Source organism: Pleurodeles waltl, chromosome 3_2 (assembly GCF_031143425.1).
Source record: "Pleurodeles waltl isolate 20211129_DDA chromosome 3_2, aPleWal1.hap1.20221129, whole genome shotgun sequence".
In the NCBI taxonomy this organism is placed as follows: Eukaryota; Metazoa; Chordata; class Amphibia; order Caudata; family Salamandridae; genus Pleurodeles; species Pleurodeles waltl.
Genome location: NC_090441.1, coordinates 158,113,576 through 158,131,758, shown reverse-complemented (window position 1 = coordinate 158,131,758; position 18,183 = coordinate 158,113,576). Strand labels below are relative to the sequence as shown.

The 18,183-nt window shown below is 46.9% G+C and overlaps 1 protein-coding gene across 1 annotated transcript in view; it reads right to left on the bottom strand.

Moving 5' to 3' along the window:
- XRCC5 (X-ray repair cross complementing 5) overlaps positions 1-18,183 on the bottom strand; it is a 490,394-nt gene that overhangs the window by 124,608 nt on the left and 347,603 nt on the right. The window contains exon 15 of the mRNA XM_069227051.1: positions 17,436-17,529. Within this exon, the coding sequence (XP_069083152.1) occupies positions 17,436-17,529 (94 nt within the window). The remainder of the gene's footprint in view (positions 1-17,435; positions 17,530-18,183) is intronic.

The following is an 18,183-nucleotide window of genomic DNA, read 5'->3' as shown; positions in this document are numbered from 1 at the left end:
GACACTAACCCACCACACTGCATCCTGACGCTAACCCACCACACTGCATACTAGGAACATTAACCAAAAACAGTGCACTTCATCCTGACACTAACGCACCACAATGCATCCTAGGGACACTAACCCAGCACACTGCATCCTAGGGACACTAACAAAAACAGTGCACTGCATACTAGGGACACTAACCAAAAACAGTGCACTGCATCCTGACACTAACCCACCACAATGCATCCTAGGGACACTAACCAACAACAATGTACTGCATCCCGATACTAACCCTACACACTGCATCCTAGGGACACTAACCAGCCGCACTGCATCCTAGGGACACTTACTCACCACACTGCATTCTGACACTAACCCACCACAATGCATCCTAGGGCCACTAACCAAAACAGTGCACTGCATCCTAGGGACACTAACCCACCACAATGCATCCTAGGGACACGAGCCCATCACACTGCATACTAGGGACACTAACCAAAAACAGTGCACTGCACCCTGATACTAACCCAATACACTGCATCCTAGGGGCACTAACCTACCACACTGCATTCTGACACTACCCCACTACACTGCATCCTAGGGACACTAACCAGCCGCACTGCATCCTAGGGACACTTACTCACCACACTGCATTCTGACACTAACCCACTACACTGCATCCTAGGAGCCCTAGTAAACCACACTGCAACCTAGGAACACTAGCCCACCACAATGCATCCTAGAGGCACTAACCAAAAACAGTGCACCGCATCCTGATACTAACCCACCAGACTGCAACCTAGGGACACTAACCCACCAAACTGCATCCTAGTGACACTAACCAAAAATACTGCACTGCATCCTGACACTAATCAACCACACTACATTCTGACACTAACCCACCACAATGCATCCTAGGGCCACTAACCAAAACAGTGCACTGCATCCTAGGGACACTAACCCACCACAATGCATCCTAGGGACACGAGGCCATCACACTGCATACTAGGGACACTAACCAAAAACAGTGCACTGCACCCTGATACTAACCCAATACACTGCATCCTAGGGGCACTAACCTACCACACTGCATTCTGACACTACCCCACTACACTGCATCCTAGGGGCAGTAACCCACCACAATGCATCCTAGGGCCACTAACCCATCACACTGCATCCTAGCGACACTAACCAAAAAACAGTGCATTGCATCCTGACACCAACCCACTACACTGCTTCCTAGGGACACTAACTCACCACACTGCATTCTGACGCTAACCCACTACACTGCATCCTAGGGGCACTAACCCACCACACTGCAACCTAGAGACCCTAACCCACTAAACTGCATTATAGGGGGCACTAACCCACCACAATGCATCGTAAGGGCATTAATCAAAAACTGTGTACTGCATTCCGACACAAACAAACCACACTGCATCCCGGGGACACTAACCAAAAATAGCACACTGTTTCCTGACACCTAAACAACCACTGATGCTGGGGACTCTTATCCACCACGCTGCATCCTGGGGACACTAACCAAAACCAGGGAATGGCATCCTATGGACATTAACCAAAAATGGTGCACTGCATCCTGACACTAACCAACATACTACATTTCCCTAGAGACTAAACCACCACACAGCATCCTATAGGCACTAACTCACCACACTGCATCCTATGGGCACTAACCAAAAACAATGCACTGCATCCTGAGAGCATCCTAGGGACACTAATCAAAAACACTGCGCTGGTCCTGATACTAACCCACCACACTGCATTCTAGGGACACTAACTAAAACACTGCATCCTAGGAACATTAATCCACCACACTGCATCCTATATACACTAACCCACCACAATGCATACTATGGGCACTAACTAAAAACCGTGCATTTCATTTGGCCACTAATCACACTGCAGCCTGACACTAATAAACCACACTGCATCCAAGGGGCACTAACCAAAAATCTGCATCCTCACACTAACCCACCACATTGGATCCTAAGGCACTAACCCACCACACTGCATCCTAGGGGCACTAGCCCACCACGCTGCATCCTAGAGACCCTAACCAAAAAACAGTACACTGCATCCAGACACGAATCCACCACACTGCATCCTAGGAACACTAACCTACAACACTGCATCCTAGGGATACTAACCCACTACAGCACATCCTAGGGACACTAACCAAAAACAGTACACTGCATCCAGACACTAACCCACCACACTGCATCCTTTTGGCACTAACTAAAAACAGTGCACTGCACCCCGACACTAACTCACCACACTGCGTCCTGACAATAACTCACCACACTGCATCCTAGGGACATTAATGAAAACCACAACACTGCGTCCTGTTACTAACCCACCACACTGCATCCTTTGGGCACTAACTAAAAACAGTGCACTGCACCCTGACAATAACCCACCACACTGCATCCTAGGGACATTAATGAAAACCACAAGACTGCGTCCTGTTACTAACCCACCACACTGCATCCTAGGGACACTAACCAAAACACTATGCTGCCTCCTGCCACTAACCCAGAACACTGCATCCTATAAACACTCACCCACCATACTGCAGTCTAAAGGCCCTAGCCAAAACAATGTACTGCATCCACTATCCCACCAAACTGCAGCCTAGGAACACTAACCCACCACACTGTATTCTAGGAACACTCACTCACCATACTGTATCTTAGAGGCACTAACCCAAAACAGTGCACTGCATCGTGATATTAACCCACCACAGTGCATCCTGGGTACACTAACCCTTCACAGTGCAACTTAGGGGCACTAACTAAAAACGGTGCACTGCATCCTGATATTAACTCACCACACTGCATCCTGGTTACACTAACCCTCCACAGTGCATCCTAAGGACACTAACTAAAAACAGTGCACTGCATCCCGATACTAACCCACAACACTATGGGCCATATGTACGAAAGCTTTTTCCCATAGACACAGAATGGGTAAAATCCTTTGGTACATCTGGCCCTAAATCCTAGGGCCAACTCACCAAAACAATGCATCCTAGAGACACCGGCCACACTGAATCCTAGGGACACTAACCAAAACTCTGCACACTAGGGGCACTAACCAAAAACAAACCACGGCATCCTGACACTGGCTTCCCACACTGCATCCTAAGGACACTAACCCACCACATTGCACCTTAGGAGCCCTAACCAAAACTGCACAGCATCCTAGGGCCACTAAGCCCATCACACTGCATCCTAGGAGCACTAACCCAACAGACTGCATCCTACGTGGGCACTAACCAAAAACTGCATCCTGACACTAAAGCACCATATTGCATCGCTGGAACCCTGAACAATGAACTGCATCCAAGTGGGATAGGAAGTCCTCTAGGTGAGAGGGGTTGGTGGAAATCAATGGAGAAATCTCTCTCATCGTGCGGTAAAATGAAAATGTCACTTACCCAGTGTACATCTGTTCGTGGCATCAGTCGCTGAGATTCACATGGTATGCATGAGCTCGCCATCTGGTGTTGGGTCGGAGTGTTACAAGTTGTTTTTCTTCGAAGAAGTGTTTTCGAGTCACGGGACCGAGTGACTCCTCCTTCTGTGCTCATTGTGCATGGGCGTCGACTCCATCTTCGATTGTTTTCCCCGCAGAGGGTGAGGTAGGAGTTGTACTATAGTAATAGTGCCCGCGCAATGAGAAATGTAAGTATGTACCTATTAAAGGATTAAATAATATATATACAAATGTACAAAATTGAAGGTAACTTCTGAACTGCTACAGGCTTCCGGGGAGGTGGGTGGGTCCATGTGAATCTCAGCGACTGATGCCACGAACAGATGTACACTGGGTAAGTGACATTTTCAGTTCGATGGCATCTGTCGCTGTAGATACACATGGTATGCATAGACTAGTAAGCAGTTAGTTCCCCATAAGCGGTGGTTTAGCCTGTAGGAGTAGAAGTTGTCTGAAATAGAGTTCTTAATACAGCTTGACCTACTGTAGCTTGTTGTGCGGATAGCACATCTATACAGTAGTGTTTGGTGAATGTGTGAGGCGTAGACCAAGTGGCTGCCTTACATATTTCCTGCATTGGGATGTTTCCTAAAAAGGCCATTGAAGCACCTTTTTTCCTTGTTGAATGTGCCCTGGGAGTAATGGGCAGTTGTCTTTTTGCTTTAAGGTAGCAGATTTGGATGCATTTAACTATCCATCTGGCTATACCTTGTTTTGATATTGGGTTACCTGCATGAGGTTTTTGGAATGCAATAAATAGCTGTTTAGTTTTTCTGATGTTTTTTGTTCTGTCAATGTAGTACATTAATGCTCTTTTGACATCTAATGTATGTAGTGCTCTTTCAGCCACAGAATCTGGCTGTGGGAAAAAAACTGGTAGTTCTACCGTTTGATTTAGATGGAATGGTGAAATAACTTTTGGTAAAAATTTTGGATTAGGTCGTAGGACGACCTTATTTTTATGTATTTGTATAAAAGGCTCTTGTGTTGTGAACGCTTGAATTTCACTTACTCTTCTTAGAGATGTAATGGCGATGAGAAAGGCAACTTTCCAGGTTAGGAATTGTATTCCGCAAGAGTGCATGGGTTCGAAAGGTGGGCCCATGAGTCTTGTTAGAACCACGTTTAGGTTCCATGAAGGAACAGGTGGTGTTCTTGGTGGTATAATTCTTTTAAGCCCTTCTATGAATGCTTTGATAACTGGTATCCTATACAAGGAAGTTGAATAGGTAGTTTGCAGGTATGCAGATATTGCTGCAAGGTGTATTTTAATAGAAGAGAAGGCTAGCTTTGCTTTTTGTAAATGGAGCAAGTAATTTACTATATGTTTTGGAGTTGCGTCTAGTGGTTGTATCTGATTATGAAGGCAGTACCAAACAAATCTTTTCCACTTACTTGCGTAGCAGTGTCTAGTGGATGGCCTTCTGGCCTGCTTTATGACTTCCATACACTCTTGGCTAAGTTGTAAGTGTCCGAATTCTAGGATTTCAGGAGCCAGATTGCTAGATTCAGTGATGCTGGGTCCGGGTGTCTGATCTGTTGGTTGTGTTGCGTTAACAGATCTGGTTTGTTGGGCAGTTTGATGTGTGGTACTACAGACAGATCTAGCAGTGTTGTGTACCAGGGTTGTCTTGCCCAAGTTGGTGCTATTAAAATGAGTTTGAGTTTGTTTTGACTCAATTTGTTTACTAGGTAAGGAAGGAGAGGGAGAGGAGGAAAAGCGTAAGCAAATATTCCTGACCAGTTCATCCATAGGGCATTGCCTTGGGATTGCTTGTGTGGGTATCTGGACGCGAAGTTTTGGCATTTTGCGTTCTCTTTTGTTGCAAATAAGTCTATTTGTGGTGTTCCCCAGAGTGTGAAGTAGGTGTTCAGAATCTGTGGGTGGATTTCCCATTCGTGGACTTGCTGGTGATCTCGAGAGAGATTGTCTGCCAGCTGATTCTGGATCCCCGGAATAAACTGTGCTATTAGACCAATTTGATGGTGGATTGCCCACTTCCATATTTTTTGAGCTAACAAGCTTAACTGCGTTGAATGTGTTCCTCCTTGTTTGTTTAGATAATACATCGTTGTCATGTTGTCTGTTTTGACAAGGATGTATTTGTGGGTTATGATTGGTTGGAAAGCTTTTAGTGCTTGAAAAACTGCTAATAATTCTAGATGATTTATATGCAGTTTTGTTTGATGTATGTTCCATTGTCCTCTTATGTTGTGTTGATTGAGATGTGCTCCCCACCCTGTCATGGAAGCATCTGTTGTTATTACGTACTGTGGCACTGGGTCTTGGAAAGGCCGCCCTATGTTTAAATTTATACTGTTCCACCATAGAAGCGAGAGGTAAGTTTGGCGGTCTAGCAACACCAGATCTAGAAGGTGACCCTGTGCTTGAGACCACTGTGAGGCTAGGCACTGTTGTAAGGGCCTCATGTGCAGTCTTGCGTTTGGGACAATGGCTATGCATGAGGACATCATGCCTAGGAGCTGTAGTATTGTTCTTGCTTGTATTGTTTGGTTTAGAGACATGTGTTGAATGACTCTGTTGAAATTGTGGATCCTTTGTGGAGTTGGCGTTGCTACTCCTTTTGTCGTGTCTATTATGGCTCCTAGATATTGCTGTACTGTGCTTGGCAGAATGTTTGATTTTGCAAAGTTGACGGTGAACCCTAGTTTGTAGAGGGTTTGTATGACTTGATTTGTGTGGTTTGAGCATTGTGTGAGCGAACTGGTTTTGATTAGCCAGTCGTCTAGATACGGGAACACATGTATTTGCTGCCTTCTGATGTGTGCAGCGACTACTGCTAGGCATTTTGTGAATACTCTTGGAGCGGTTGTTAAACCAAAAGGCAATACTTTGAATTGGTAATGTATTCCTTTGAATACAAACCTTAGATATTTCCTGTGTGATTGATGTATTGGTATATGGAAATATGCGTCCTTGAGGTCTAGGGTTGTCATGTAGTTGTGTTTTTTGAGCAATGGTAACACTTCTTGTAGTGTGACCATGTGAAAGTGGTCTGATTTGATGAATGTGTTTACTACTCTGAGGTCTAGAATTGGTCTCAGTGTTTCGTCCTTTTTTGGTATCAAGAAGTACAGTGAATAAACTCCTGTGTTTATTTGTGTGCTTGGTACTAATTCTATTGCATTTTTTTGCAGTAGTGCTTGAACTTCTATCTCTAGAAGCTGTGAATGGTATTTTGATAAATTTTGTGATTTTGGTGGTATGTCTGGAGGGAATTGCAGGAATTCTATGCAATAACCATGTTGGATAATTGCTAGGACCCATGTGTCTGTAGTTATTTTGTCCCATGCTTCGTAATATTGACGTATCCTCCCCCCCACTGGTGTTGTGTGGGAGGGGTGAGTGACGTGTGAGTCACTGCTTGTTGGTAGTGGTTTTGGGGCTTTGAAATCTTCCCCTATTCCTAGGGAATTGCCCCCCTCTATACTGGCCCCGAAAACCTCCCCTGTACTGTCCCTGGTAGGTGGGCGGTGCGGACTGTGAGGTGCTAGCTTGTGTGGCCTGACCCCGAAACCCTCCTCTAAAAGGTGTTTTGCGGAAGGTGTTATAAGATCCTCTGCTCTGCGGGGAGTAGAGTGCGCCCATGGCCTTGGCAGGGTCAGTGTCCTTCTTGAGCTTTTCTATGGCTGTGTCGACCTCCGGACCGAACAGAAGTTTTTCGTTTACTGGCATGTTAAGCACTGCCTGCTGAATTTCTGGCTTGAATCCAGACGTTCTGAGCCATGCGTGCCTACGGATGGTAACCGACGTATTAATGGTCCTTGCGGCCGTGTCTGCTGCATCTATGGAGGAGCGTATTTGATTGTTGGAAATGTTTTGACCCTCCTCAACAACCTGTTTTGCTCTTTTTTGCAGATCTTTTGGGAGATGTTCAATGAGATGCTGCATCTCATCCCAGTGGGCTCTGTCGTATCGCGCTAGCAGCGCTTGTGAATTTGCGATGCGCCACTGGTTTGCTGCTTGGACAGCAACCCTCTTCCCGGCTGCATCGAACTTCCTGCTTTCTTTATCTGGGGGAGGTGCATCCCCAGAAGTGTGTGAATTTGCCCGTTTTCTGGCAGCCCCTACCACCACAGAATCTGGTGGCAGCTGAGAGGTGATGAATACAGGGTCCGTAGGAGGCGCCTTATACTTTTTGTCCACCCTAGGCGTCACTGCCCTACTTTTAACTGGCTCCTTGAAAATGTCCTTTGCATGGCGTAGCATGCCTGGGAGCATCAGCAGGCTTTGGTAGGAGCTGTGGGTTGAAGAGAGGGTGTTAAATAAAAAATCATCCTCTACTTGTTCCGAGTGTAGTTCCACATTATGGAATAGTGCTGCTCTAGCCACCACTTGTGAGTAGGCTGTGCTGTCTTCCGGTGGTGATGGCCTAGTTGGGTATGTGTCTGGGCTGTTATCAGACACTGGTGCGTCGTACAAGTCCCACGCATCCTGATCTTGGTCATCGTGGCTCATGGCGGTGTGAGCTGGCGAATGTGACGGGGTGTAAGTTGGTGAAGCCGGAGTTACAGGTGGAGGCGAGGGAGGAGGTGTTACCTTTTGTGCTGTTTGTTGCTGAGGAGTAAACTGAAGCGTTCTCTTTCGTTTGACAGGTGGAAGGGTACTGATCTTCCCAGTCCCCTGCTGAATAAAGATACGCTTTTGCGTGTGATCCACGTCAGTGGATTGCAGTTCTTGTTCAAATCTATGTTTCTTCATTTGTGAAGACATAGAATGCTCTTCAGTATAGGAGCCTGAAACAGGGTCTGATGTCGCTTTTTTCGGCTCCGAAAACCCTGTTGATTGTTTTTTCGGCTCCGAGGTAACCTTCCTCTTTTTCTGTGCCGAAAATTCTTGGCCTCTATGGTCTTCGGCGCCACTGTCTCGGCGTCGATCCGTGTCGACACCGAACTCTCGGTGTCGATGCTTCTGTTTAGCACTCTCTCGGTCCCGAGGAGGCTGCGTGCCGGTGTCTCGACCGAAGTCGGACGATCTCGACACTGAATGGGCCTTTTTCGGTGCCGATTGTTGGTCACCGAGAATTTGGGTGGAGCCATGGCCGGTTGGCAGTGGCGTCCCCTGGGCCTTCTTTCCTTTTTTAAGTTCTGATCTCGACGTCTTACTCACAGTTTTTGTAGAGTCTAGCTCGTCGGAGTCTGAATCCTGGATGGAAAAGGATTCCTCCTGTTCCTCTTCTGTCTCGAACTGTCGACGCTCCTTTGGCGTGGACGCCATCTGCAGTCTTCTCGCTCGACGGTCGCGCAGAGTTTTTCGGGACCGGAACGCCCGACAGGCCTCACAGGATTCTTCGCTGTGCTCGGGTGACAGGCACAGGTTACAGACCGAGTGTAGGTCCGTATAAGGATATTTGTTGTGGCATTCGGGGCAGAATCGAAACGGGGTCCGTTCCATCGGCGTTGTTCTCCACGCGGTCGGGCCGACTAGGCCCCGACGGGGTGCCGAAATCTACCCCGAAGGGCACCGAAGCGCTTCGATGTTCAACGCGTCGTCGTATGTGTCTATCTCGAACCGGATCGCAACGATACCGTCGAAAATCTTCCGTTTTCAGCTATCTTTCCGTTCCGAAACCCGGAGCGACAGGAACACGTCCGAACCCGATGGCGGAAAGAAAACAATCGAAGATGGAGTCGACGCCCATGCGCAATGAGCACAGAAGGAGGAGTCACTCGGTCCCGTGACTCGAAAACACTTCTTCGAAGAAAAACAACTTGTAACACTCCGACCCAACACCAGATGGCGAGCTCATGCATACCATGTGTATCTACAGCGACAGATGCCATCGAACAGACTTATTTCCTGATGGTATGGAGCTGCGAGGAAACCAGAGGCACTTTAGTGAGGCAAGTGGGAACCTAGCAGATCCGAGGAGAGGCTAGAGTGACTGAGAGGAGGCCTCTGCGGGCCTCTGTAAGGAGCTGAGTGGGGCGCAGATATCTCTCCCCGAGCAGTGCACGGGTCTTGTATTGCCAGCAGTATGCAGTGTAAACTGGTAGAGGTGTTCACTTCTACAGGACCATGTGCAGGACCATTCTTGGATGTTTATGCCCCCCAGTCTTTTGAGGACCAAGAAGACCTAGAGATTCCCTTTGGATGGCACCAGTTTTGACACCTATGATCTCTGATAGCGTGCAGTAAAATGAGGTACTGAAACCTCATCTCCATGAGATAATGAAATATGCTGACATGGATGGCTGACCCCACAACTGTAAGACTCCACTTTGCTATCAGCAGGGGCTGAGCAGATGCACTTGGATATTCACTGAACTTATTAGTGGTCTCTTTGGTCAGGCAGGCAGGACAGGAATTTGGAAATACCTCTCCTGCAAGTCCTACCTCTCCTGCAAGTCCAATGCTAGAGTACTCTGCAAGGCAGAGCCACATTGAGCATTTTGAACTTTTACTTCTTGAGAAAGAGATTGAGGGGCCGAAGGTCTAGGATAGGGTGAAGGCCCTTGTCCTTTTTAGGCACCAGAAAGTAGCAGGAATAACAACCTTGACCTACGTCTGGTACAGGGACCCTTCTCTATGGCTCCCTTGGCTAAGAGAGATATAACTTCCTCTCAGAGAAGTGCCAAGTGATCCTCGGTCATCTGATCGTAGGATGGTGTCATGGATGGAAGGATTAGTCTTGAAGGAGAGGGAGTAGCCCCTTTGGCCTATCTGTAAAACACACCTGTCTGACGTGATGGACTGCCAGCCGAGCAGGTGAAAGTGGATCCTGCCTCCGACTGGTCTCTCTTGGGGAATCGTCAGACTAGAAAGGTTTGGAGGCAGCAGCGGGGCAGTCGGCAACTGGCCAGACCACTGGCTCCCTGGTTCAGGAGGACGGTGGATCCCACGTCCCCGGACACACTGAGGCTGGGCAGCATGTGTGGTACAGTGGCTGGAGTGGAACACACATGGTTGGGCACCCCTTCTGTAGCCACAAAAGGGCTGAAAAAGCAGACAGAGGGATGAGAGGCCGCCGCATGGCCCAAGAACCTGGCCATAGAACAAGAATCCTTGAAACGCTTGAGCGACGAATCTGCTTTCTCTCTGAAGAGACGGGTGCCATCAAAGGGAATGCCCATAGGATTGGCTTGGACATCCCCTGAAAAGCCAGTCGTCCTACACCAGGCGTGGCTCCTAAGGGCCACTGTCAATGCAACCGATCTGCCCAGTGAGTCGGACGTGTCAAGTCAACTTCGGATTGTGAACTTTGCTGCGTCTCTTCCATCAGCAACTGCTTGGGAACGTACAGCCTGGGCCTCCTCTGGGACCTGTGCACTCCGGCAGCATTTGCGCAACCATATTCCACAGCATGAGAATTATGGCCCAAAAGGCATATGGTGTTCACGGACCGCAATGCCAGACTGGCGGAAGAAAACATCTTCTTCCCAAATGTGTACAGCCTCCTGAATTCCCTATCCAGGGGTGCGGAAGGAAATGCGCCCGGGAGGTGGAAGCTTGGATAACCATGCTCTCGTGGGTGGGGTGTTGTATCAGGAAACCTGGGTTACCGGGTGTCGGGTGTTGGCGGCGGGCAACTGTCCTGTTCACAGGAACCCCTGTGCTGGGTTTGGACCAAGTACCCAGTGCGACATCTGTAAGGGCTTCATTAAAGGGAAGCAGGGGTTCACAGGAGGAAGCCCCAGACTGAAGCACTTCTGTTAGGAGGTTAGTCCTGACTGCCACTGAAGGCAGCTCAAGGTTCAGGTCCTCGGCTACTCTCCGCACCACCACAGAATATGAAGCTTCCTCCTCCGCAGACATGGTAGGGGGAGAGAGCATGCCAGTATCTGGTGGAGTATCCAGTCCACTGGCTTCATCCAAGTCTGTATGCCAGTCCATTGGGTCTTGAAATTAGCATTCCAAAGGGTCCAGCGACTTCTTCCCGTTCCTCATCGTAACATAGCCCATAGCAATAAGGCTCAGGGTCCAACATGGAGGGCAAGCCATCTGTTGGCGCCAGATTCGCCATTGTACGATGCCCATCTGGCTCTGTGCTGGAGTCGGCAATGAGGATGGGGGCAATGCCATTAGGGGGCATGGGTGGCGCCGGGAGCGTTCAGGTGATACGATCAGTGCTTGTCCGGATCTAGCTTTCTTCGACTTCTTCTTATGCCTCGACTTACGCTATCGTCCAAAGGACTTGGAGTGGGAGGACGAAGAGGAGGGGCTCCACGACTGGTCTAGAGACCTTCCTCTAGACTGAGATTGGGACCTGCGTAGAGCCAAGTGATGGGCTGCCATGAGCTTTAGAAAGCGCTACCTCAAAGCTTTCAGATTCATGGCCTGGCACCGAGAGCACGACTTTGGGTTGTGGTCATGCTCCAAATACCAAAGGTACACGAGGTGGAGATCCATCATGGACATTGCCCGAAGACAGGATTCGCAGGCCTTGAAACCGGTCTTGTACGAAGACATCCCTCGACGCACCAGAAGTGTATAACCAAAAGAGGTTTGACAAAAGTCTAAAAAGGCCAGTCAAAAAACGACTGAGGGGTAGCTCTTTCTATGGATCAGCGCTGGCTGACGCGGAAATAAAAGAACTGACATCAGTGCATACGGGTGGGCCTATATAGGACCCACGTCGTCATATCTGGCGCAGACAACAACCAACAACGGACAAAGAGCCATTCAATGCCACCTAACGGCACACCAGGGAGATAACTGTCCGGATCCAGATTGACACCTGGGGAAATTCTAAGGTAAGGAATCTGCAACTAGATATCTCTATCAAATGTGTGGGGTACTGCAGGGCTCCTGCCTCAGTCACACACATTTTGATATCTATATGCGCCCGTTAGAGGACATTGCCCACGAATTTGGGCCATAGATCATCTCATATGCCTACAACACACAACTGGTCTCCCTCACTCCTGGGACAAGCATCAGACAGTTGTCTCCCTGCTTAGAAAAAGTGACCAGTTGGATGCAAACTGCTGCCTTAAAATGAGCGGGGAAAAGACTTAGTTTATGATTTTAGGGAACATACCAGGCCGCAAAATATCTCTAGATTGGCTGAAGTGTTTGGGGCATTCCTCCAACCATAAAAAGTTTAGGTATGGGGCTGGACAACTCTTTCTATGGATGCACAGGCAAAAAGCTTGTAGCAACCTGCTTTGGCATCCTCAGAACCCTCCGAACAATCCTAGCCCTCCTACCCACCAAGTCCAGAAGAACAGTGGTCCAGGCACTGGTGCTCTCCTGTCTGGAGTATGGGAACTCACTATACATTGGCGCACCTAAATATGTCTCCAAAAGACACCCGTTAGTCCAAAATGCAGCCGCAAGTACTCTACTGAAAGTCCAGAAATTCACCTCGGCTAAAAATGCCTTGGCCTTCCTCCACTGGCTCCCTGTTGAGAAAAAAGAAGAACATTTAAATTGCTATGTATGGTGCGCAGAGCAATCTACTCTAAAGGACCTTCCGTGATTAGAGTACTGTTGACACCTTACACCTCCAGTAAGTCATCACGATCCTCTACTGTCCGTCTCTTGAAGGTGCCTAAAATCAGAAGAACAAGATGGGATGGAAGATCCTTCACTCACCTCACCCCTAAACTGTGGAATACACTGCCCTTAGAACTAAGAACCCAACATCGTTAGATACGGTTTAGGAAACAGCGCAAAGCCTGGCTGTGCCCCCATTTATTACTCATGCTCATTTAGTGACCCCTGGTAGCATGGTGAGGCCTCCGGGTAACCATGCACTTTAGAAATCAGCACAGAACAGAATAGAAAAGAATACAAGTCACAGATGAAACTCTAGACACAGTAAAACAGGGTCCATTGAAATGGGCTAGAAACACTTTCAAATACATATGGATTCTAATATATATCATGCTGAATAATATAGAAATTCTAGTAAAACAGGTAGAGCGCTTAGTGTGATATGAAACCTAGGAGCCTTCTGGAAAAGTTTGCTTGCATCAGTCATGGGCAGGACTGCCCTGTCAAAAATCTTCCCTGCCTGCTGTACTATTTCATTAACTGGCAAGCAGAATTATGAAGGTCCTTGATTACGCAATTAGACAAGTCACTGTTAGGACTGATTTGGAACAATGATGGACACAGGGTAACTCTAGATAAGATTTGCCTCAAGCTTCGAAGAGGAGGACTGGGAGTACCTGACTTCGAATTGTAGCACATAGCAGAACAGATGCAGCAATAACTAAATGGATGGCTCCAGTTGCTACACAAGAGGGTGAATATATAAAGGTAGAGGTGAACCTAGATACTTATTTGGGTACTCCGAAGAAGGATGGCTGTGCAATGCCCAGACTGCTCAATAAAGCTTGAAAATTTGGAGCAGGTATATTTAAAAAAAATGTGGGGCAGTGTTCTTGTACTCATCAGCATTATCACTAGTGCCTGTTTTTATTTGTGGAATTGGCTTTCCTTAATGTTAAAGAAATATTGATAATCTGTGGAATTCAAACAGTGAAAGATATACATAGTAATGATCTCTTGAGAAAATCTGCAGATGTTGGAAAGGATTATATATAACACCCCACGGGGACAATTCCTTTCCTAGAGCAAGCTAACTAAAGCTGCCAGATTGGCATGGTGTATGGGTACAGTACAATCAATGGACGAAAATATTTTAGAAGCCCTGTTGTCAGTAGGCTCAGATGGTACGGCTGTTTCCACCCTATACAGACTATTTCAAACTACAGTCCGACCTTTAATACCAATTAAGGATAAATGAGGATTACTTGTTGGCAGAGAAACAGAGGAAAGGGGGAGACATATCCAGAAATACATGTTACAAACTGTTGCAGTTTGACTACCTACACTAAACCTATCTAACTCCCTCTAAACTGAGTACTATATTTGACTCAAATTCAGTAAGATACTTCAGATATTCTGCACAATGTTCTGAATGCCTTCACATGCATCAAACCGCTTTGTACTGACATCCTATAAGCAAGCTGTGGTGAAAATCCCCACACCCACCACCTGTGTAGTCCCCCAGGGATCCTCCCTCAGCCCTACTCTGTTCAACATCTACATGACCTCACTGGCCGCCATCATCAGAAGCTACGGAATCAACATCGTCTCCTACGCCAACGACACCCAACTCATCCTCTCACTATCCAACGAACCCAACATAGCCAGACACACTTCCGCGAAGGCATGGGAGCAGTAGCCAACTGGATAAAAAACAGCTGCCTCCAACTCAGCGCAAACAAGACAGAAGTTCTCATCATGGGCCCACAACCCAAAGCATGAAGCGACTCATGGTGGCCACCCACCCTCGGAAACCCACCCCGCCCCCACGAACTAAGGCCGAAACCTCGGGGTCATCCTGGATGCCAAACTCAACATGGACCACCAAATCAGCTAAGTCACATCCACCTGCTTCCACACCCTCCACCTCCTACGCAAGACCTTCAAGTGGATCTCCCTGGAACACAGAAATACCGTCACACACGCTCTTAACACCAGCCGACTGGACTACGGCAACGCGGTCTATGCCAGGATCAACAAGAAGCTCACCCGCAGACTACAGAACATCCAGAACGCCGCTGCCAGACTGGTCCTCGACCTGCCCCGACATTGCCACATCTCTCAGCACCTGCGAACACTTCACTGGCTTCCAATAGAAAAAAGAATCACCTTCAAGATTCTCATCCACTCCCACAAAGCCCTCCATGACAGCGGACCAGCCTACCTGAACAGCCGACTAAACTTCCACACACCCCACAGGTCCCTCAGATTAGCCCAGCTCTCCCTCGCCAAAGTACCCCGCATCAGGAACAAGAACAGGGGGATGCTCTTTCTCCCACATCGCAGCCACGGCCTGGAACACCCTCCTGCTTCACCTCAGACAAACTACATCCATCCTCATCTTCACGAAGGAGCTGAAGACATGGCTTTATAGAGAACCACATCACTGATGGTAGCTACACAATCCCCCCCATCCCCCCTCCACCAGCACCTTGAGACCCTAACAGGTGAGTAGCTGGCTATATAAGCAACGCCTGATTAATTGATTGATTGAAAATACACAAGGAGACAACTCTGTGTTCACTTGAGGTTAACCCAGGAGTGTGCTCATTGGGTTTGTTTGATCATCCAATGAAATGGAAAAGTTGCTTTAACATCTCTCTTAGCCAAATGTAGAATTGAAGTGAGCTGGGAGGCTGCAAATATATCACCCATTCACATGAGGAGAATGGATGTGAAAAAATAGGCATCTGCAGACTGAATTTCATATCATGCAACACATTATAAACCGAAAACAGAAAGTTGAAGACAAGCAGGACATGGTAATGTCCACATTTAGTGAAGATAAAGATGATCTACCACCATGAAGCGGTTATGTACAACACTGAGTATGAAACATTTTGGGACAGCTGAACGTCCTGAATCTTTCAGATAGTAGTTTGAGGCATAACTCATTGCTTAAGGATAAACTTGTTCATAAATTTGTTACAAGTTCATTGACATCAACAAATGATCATATTAAAGCACCTTATAATTAAAATGGTCATCACTTCAAGCTTGTAGAAAACAGATGGCCAGGAGCAGAAGGTACAAATGTTTTTATTCGGCACGGTGCCACTACTAACTGAGAGGAATTCAAATCCCCACAGAGCGTGCAGGGAAATGCGCTCATAATCAAACATTGTATGTAGACACAAAAGCAGGGCGCGTGATGCCTTGTGCAAACTATGCTACAGTAAACAGGTAAGGAAAACAATGTTACAGACCGGTTATATGTACATCACCTGCATGCACTCATACCAATGTATTAGAAAAAAACAGGACTCCCTGACTCAAAAGGATACTAACTTTGAAGTAATCAAAGGACTAAAAGAGTTCTAAGCACTAACTGGCATTAACAAAATTTGGACAGAAAGGCGAAACCGCAGCTTCTGTGTAGGCACGACTGGGAACTGTGCAGAAGAGCCGAGATGCTGCAAACAAGAAGACTAAACTGAAGCCCAGATTGCTGGCTTTGGAGAGTCAGGATACCCCTGTAGGTGAGGAAGCAGAACGTTTGCGGATTTTAAACATGGTTTACCTATCATCATGTTACAATTGGAAACCAGGATTAAAGTGTCAGGATTTCTGAGGGGTGGGTAACATTAGGGTCCGGGGTTTCCAAAAGATGAGCAAGAAAGATTTTGTGGTCACCATATGCACCCACTTAACAGGTAATTTGACCTCCTCCTCCCCCATCATGTTGGCCCAACTTTGGTAAAATGGGTTTTCACTCACCTTCCATGCAGTCTGGTTCTGCTACCTTCCCAAAGGAGGAACAATCATGGAGCTACTGTGTGATCCCCAATGGTATCAGTGGTAGAGAGAACCACTGGCCTAAGTCAAGACGTACAATTCAGAGGCGTATACTGCTGGTTTTAGACTCTAATATGGAGGCGTAATACAAACGGAGACAATTACTGGATGTGTATAAAGCCTTGCTAAGGTTGGGATGCTATCTTTTCTAAGTAGCTTGGGCAAGTCAAGGTGTCTTATTGTTATCAATCTTATGCTTTCTACTGTCTTTTTTGCCCTTTTCCCAGGGAGACATTGTGTGGTGGCCTATCGCACTCCAGGAGGAATTAACCTTACAGCAGCTACTAACAATTCATATAGCTTTTGAGAATTTTCCACATAATTAAGTTAGGCATTCATTGAAACACCTTTAACAATTTCACCTGGCAATCGAATGGCAAACGTTTTCTCACTTCTGTTGATTTTAATTGAATGCTTGTATTTTCATTATTATTTGTGTGAGTATGGTGCATGCCTTGTTGCCAGTAATGATCCCTTTGGAGTGCAAAGCCCTGTCGGTTCAGCAAACCTCTACCACAAAACACAGATTAAACTATAAAGTGAATTACAATAAGTAGGCACATGCTCCTGCTTTGATTTTCAGTCTGCTGTACAAGAAGGATTTGAGGGCAGTGCTTACAGATGTGATGTTTCCTTCAGCCAGAGTTGCAAGACTAAATTCATTCTCGTCATCCTCCATTTTCCCTTTCTTTGCGTCTGGTTCCCCATCATCTCTAGAAGACAAAACAGAAGAAATTACGCATGCAACACACCTTTAAATTAGGACTGCCATACGTTAATTGAACCAGTGCAGAGACAGTCACTTAGGTGCACAAGTTTTTCTTCTTCCCCTCTCACAATTCCAAGGACCTATCATGGAACCTTTAATTCCTCATCAATGGGGCAAGTAGAGGGCACATACACGTAGCGGTTAATTAGCCATCAAATCACACACACACACCCCGCCCGATCCCACCCACAGGAATCCTTACTGAAACATAAGACAGCATAAAGTTTATACAACGTATCCATCACCTATGAAACATAATCATGTCCCCACATAATCTAACAGTCGTGCATAGTCACAAAAGACGCAGCATGTCGACCTATCATACTTGACACCTACACTGTGCCCTATTAAAACACTCAACCTTTACTAAACATACCATTCAATGTCTCACAGATCCTTCCAAGCTCTAGGAGACTGTACTCCCGATGCCCTCCTTAACAATAAATCTATAAATACGTCTGACATTCCGCACTCTAGCATCTTGCACAGCATAAGTGTTGTCTACTGATTATAACCACTGTCATAGGTTCACTATATTTGTAAATTCTCCATTTTTAGAGACACCGGGTCTTAAATGAATCATCGCCCATTTCTCTCA